The sequence below is a fragment of the Erigeron canadensis genome, chromosome 4 (assembly GCF_010389155.1).
Source record: "Erigeron canadensis isolate Cc75 chromosome 4, C_canadensis_v1, whole genome shotgun sequence".
In the NCBI taxonomy this organism is placed as follows: Eukaryota; Viridiplantae; Streptophyta; class Magnoliopsida; order Asterales; family Asteraceae; genus Erigeron; species Erigeron canadensis.
In genome coordinates, this window is record NC_057764.1 from 5,808,177 (window position 1) to 5,813,619 (window position 5,443).

A 5,443-nucleotide genomic window follows, 5' to 3' on the forward strand; every position below is an offset into this window, starting at 1 on the left:
CACTTTTGGTCCCTGAACTTGGTGCGTTTTTCACTTTTAGTCACTAAACTTCAAAAATTGCAAATTATACACTGAAGTTGTCACTTTTTTTCACTTTTGGTCACTGCGCCCAGTTTCGTTAGTATTGCTCCGTTAAGTTGCCCAGATTCGTTAGTTTTTTTTCCCACTTTTCTTCCTTCCCATTATTCAATAACTAAAATCAATAATCAACAAACTTCAGTGATGAAAAATGTAATTTACTTAATTTTTTTATATATACCTCATTCGTCCAATTTTAAATGTTATTATTTTGATTTTTTCTTAGTATTTTTACTTTTAACTTTCACTCTAAACATTTTTATTTGTAATATAGTAGTTGGTGTAAATTAAATCAATGAAAAGTATATTTAAAAATTAGTTCATTATTATATGTTTTATTATAAATTTATATAACATAGACAAAAATATTTATGGTTAAATCATAAGGCGTTATAGATTATCAGAAAAACCTACAAAACGTTATTTCAGGTAAACATTACAATATCTTATTATTATTTTCGTTTATTAATAGTTAATAAAATGAATTAAGAAAAACTATATAAGTTTATTTAATAAATCTATCTTTATAAATAAAAATTTTAATAACAATTATTTCAGTCATTAAAAAAAACACAACTATTTCATCTAATTTAACTACTGTCTTTCTTCTTTTTGGTGTGGCTTTTTTAATTTTTATTTTTTTGTAACTTTTTTTTGTTTTTTTTAATTTAAAAAAAAAAACTCATTCCAAAAAAATCAAGTTTTTTTTTTATTTTTTGATAAAATGGTATAGTTTACGTGTTGAAAATATATGCATACGATATGGGCGTTGCCCTCATCCGTTCTAAAAAGGGTTGTAACGGGACGCATTTGGGAATGGTATGGATTTGATGGGCGACAATCCAAGAGATGGTTGCGTTTTGATGCGGTACGGGGCATAGCCCTTAACTCTAAGGGCAAGCCCTTAAGGATGATTTTTTAGTAGTTCTCACGGTTCTCACTATATATATCTATATATATATTAAAACAGTAGTTAACCGAGCCTTCTGAAACATTCTTCAAAGTCACAACTATGCTAAAAATTTGCCACGTAAAATTTATCCTATGTGGCAACTCCATATATTTTTTAAAGATATTTTATTTTCTTTTATTATAATTTTTAGAAATTATAGAAAATTAGAAAGAAAACAAAAATCTAACTTCATATCTAATTTTTTTACATTCATTTATATATATTTAAATCCTATCAACATTGAAACAATATTATGCATTATGATTAAGATCACCTAACAAATATCATTTCCAATCATTCGTTGTTACCTATACAATAAATTTTTTTATTGATAGCAATTACAAACACTTATTAATTCAATGAATATTTTCATTCGCTTTTTGTTAATAGGCGGTTACTTATTTATGTTTCAAACTTTTCGGATGAGGCTTTCTCAGGAGGTAAGCCGCTTAAGTGATTTAATAGATTTTTTGATTTTCCACCTATGGCGACTCGAATCATTCGAGTCCATAGAGCATAGTTCTGACTATTAAGCTTGAGATTAATTTGAAGGTTGTCCGATAATTTTGGATTCTGAAATTGGTGATTGTTGTTTTGTAAAAGAGTTGCTAAGTGTAATGCCAAATCGTTACTGGAGCCGCTGCCTTCTTCTCCAGCCATGGTGGCTTCAATTTTGATTTAGGTGATATAATTAGGGATTAAAGAGGTAGATGATGAAGCCCAAGTCGAGTTAGGGCTCTGATATCATGAAAACGAATGGAATTAATTTTTGGTTTTTGATTTCATTGATTACTCGTATTACATGAGGGTTTTATTTATACAAAAGCTTGAAACAATAAATGGAAACATAGGTCTAAATTAGACCGACTCTAATTTTGATCTTGGGCCTAAATATGGATCGATGGGCTTTAAGTCTTGATCTTGTCTTCTCGGGATGTGATGAACACGTTTCTGATCCCACAATATCTAATAGATCTGAGTTGTTTGGTTGAAATATTGTTAGTCGGTTGGTTTTAAGTGTTTTAAGTTTAAGCTACATATACATTCTAAGAGAGGTTATATATTTTCTATATATATATATATATATAGACATATATTGTAGATAGATATGGAGTGCTGTATAATCGATGATTATTGAAGTGAAGCTAAATATGTAGTTAGGAGCAAAAAAGTAAGTAACTGCTCAGTGCCGCCTTCTGCGGGTTTTGAGCCCCAATACCTCGACGGTGTATGGGGGAGGTTAAGATGTAGGCAGACCTTAGAGGCTGCTTCCAGTTTCTACCTAAATGGTAGAAAAGGCCCTCCAACCTTTGAATGGGATGAGGATCGAACCCATGACCTCTGTCTCCAAAGGCAAGGGTGTTTACCACTGATCCAACCATGCTGCTTTAGTTAGGAACAATCCAGCCAAAAAGTAATCGAATTAGGCGTAACAAGATTCCCGTACGAATAGTGTGTGAACGATTTTGAATGAATTTGTTTACGTAAAGTGTTTGGTGAGCTATGTGTATAATTATTATTTTGGCACCGGTGTGGACACTGTAAGAAGCTAGCTCCTGAACATGAAAAGCTTGGCGCCAGTTTCAAAAAGTCCAAATCCGTTGTGATCACAAAGTTAAAAACACGTACTGATGATTTATTAGATCCTTTTGCTTTAATCTGTTTTTATAATTAAGAACTCGTAGGATCTTTAATTTAGTCGTCACGGTATAATGTATCTGAACCACTCATTGGTGTATTTTTATTTTCCGAACTTGGATGGATGTGTTATGTGTATGGGTTATAGTGACCTGCCAAAATGATCAAACTGGGTCGGCTAAGTTGATCCTTATTATAAAAATATTTCAATGTTCGTCTTCCTGAGCTAGCCTGTTGTATTTATTGTTATAAAACTTGTATTTTAATGTGATACATACTACGGTTAGTTAAATTTACGATTTCAGTGGCAACTGTGATGACCATAAGAGTGTTTGTAGCAAATATGGGGTTTCTGGTTACCCCACCATCCAATGGTTTCCCAAGAGTGTGAGGGACCACATAGTGATTCTTAACTTTGGCATGTATAGGAGCAAGTAGTCTCAATTCAGGACGATCCTGTGTTTAGTTGAGCATGATAAACGAATGTGAGCTTGAGTTTCTTGACATGCATTTTCTTTGCTAGTCAGCGTTTCGTCATGACAGCAGAATACGTCTCAAGGAAAACCTTGTAGTTCTTTCAGGCGGAAGAAACGTTATTTTATAATATTTCATGATGGAATAACAAGTAGGGAACTATAGAAAGAAAAGGAATAGAAATTGTAACTCGGAGATACACTAACATAAGTTATAAATAGGTGAATTTGGAGAGAGTACAGAATTTTTTTGGCATAGAGCTTAGGGGAATAGTAAGAGAAAAAGTAGTGAGTATAATAAAAGGACATGGCTTATAGCTTAGACCATATAAATAAAATTGCTCACTTATGTGTATCTGTACACTTTATCGTTTATCCTTTTTAGTATGTTGAAATTAATTCAATGTTTGATAATTTATGCATCTTATTGTCTTTTCTCCTATTGGAGGTGTGGTCATTGCAAGAGCCTTGCCCCTGTATGTATCTAGGCTCTTACTTTATTTGTGCCAACAAGAGGTGGCAAAATAGTAGGCTGAATATATTGTGTCACAACGGGTTGGGTTTATTGACAAACAATTCTTGTTTACTTGTTCAATTTTTTCATAAAATTATGTTATAATGTAGTAAATGTGTTTACCAAGTTAAATACTCGACTAGCTGTCTGAATTTTTGTTTTTAAGTAAGTTCACCTGCAATAAATATATACAAAATAAATCTTTTCAGACGAATTTGGACCTTTAACCCATTTGACTCATTTTCTTTCTAACAATGTGATTAATGCCTTCGAAATAAATTATAACTGAAATCAATCCTAAGTAAATGGGTTGAAATGCTACCTCTGTCTGGACCCTGATGTTACAAATGCAATATACTAATATACTTTTTTTCAATTGCAGAATTATGAACCTCTTGCATCAGCATTCAAAAATGAGGAAGATGTAGTTATTGCCAATCTTGATGCTGACAATTACAAGGCTTTTGCTGAAAAGTAAGGAACAAAGATAAAGCATGTTTTTTGGTAGAAAGAAAATTTATGCTCCATACGCAAGAACTAAAAGCAAAAGGATGATGATTCATTGTGGTCTGGGTATTTCGATAAAATTATCTTGGCTTATTTATAAGATTGGCTTATGTAGGTATGGTGTGAGTCGTTATCCAACTATTAAGTTCTTCCCGAAGAACAACAAAGATGGGGAAGACTACGATGGAGGACGTGATCTAGATAGTTTTGTGACCTTCATCAACGAAAAGTGTGGTACTAGCCGAGATGGAAAAGGGCAACTTACCTCCAATGTCAGTGCCTATCTCGTAGTTGAGTTTTGTAACGATTTATGTATTATACATCTAAAAACTTCTTTTCCTTTCAATGTAGGATGGTCTATTTGCAGAGTTGGAGGGCTTAGTGAAAGAGTTTGTTACTGCTGGTAGTGATGAAAAGAAAGCAGTATATGCTAAGATTGAGGAGGAAGTTGGCAAGCTCACGGGTTCTGCTGCAAGGTATCTTTTTATCCAGCTTCTCGTATACATTGTTTTGATTATTCTGCATATATTAAGTAGATTCTTAAATAGGATTGTGTAATATCATGCGTATTTTTTTGGTACTATGCCATGACATTTGACACTTGGTTTCATTATGCATCTCAGATACGGCAAGGTATATGTAAAAGTTGCCAAGACTAGTCTGAGCAAAGGTAATAATTATGCGAAGAATGAGATTCAACGTCTAGAACGTATTCTTGCCAAGGTACAAGTCAATTAATCACTGGTCAATTAATGCTGATATGATCATATCTGGGTGTATAACGTGTATTCAAGTACATGTTTCTCTTGTTGGTCACATCAATGGTGATGTTATTACCTTTTAATGACCAAGACAACAATGATATGCTACTCTAGTGAAGATATTAGGCGAGTATTGAGAGTAATATAAAATGTCATTTTAAGCAAATTTAAGTCGTAATAGGGATTTCAATCAAATTTATAAGGTACGAAATAGACATATGAGCTAAGCAAATTCCAAACATGACAATGTCATGGTTAATCTACCTTAATCACGAAATAACAATGATGCTATTGTTGTCCCATTCGGATCATCTAGGGCTCGAATCAAACATTTCTATGAACAAAACTCACACACACAAACTCACACTTTGTATATAATGAATTCTGTTAGTTTTTACAACACATGGACACTTCCATTTATAGACATTTTTCCTAACCATTGTGCCTTTTCATGAAATGTCACAACCTTCCATCAATAACTACCATTGTGACTTTTCCTAAAAGTCACGACCCTTCATAA

General features: G+C 32.8%; 1 protein-coding gene across 1 annotated transcript; it reads left to right on the forward strand.

Moving 5' to 3' along the window:
* Positions 1-3,011: 3,011 nt before the first annotated feature.
* LOC122596889 (probable protein disulfide-isomerase A6) lies at positions 3,012-4,900 on the forward strand. Its single transcript, XM_043769533.1, has 6 exons — positions 3,012-3,055; positions 3,527-3,617; positions 4,038-4,129; positions 4,278-4,434; positions 4,514-4,638; positions 4,786-4,900. Exons 1-6 carry the CDS (start codon positions 3,012-3,014, stop codon positions 4,898-4,900), a joined length of 624 nt encoding a protein of 207 aa, XP_043625468.1.
* The last annotated feature ends 543 nt before the right edge of the window (positions 4,901-5,443 follow it).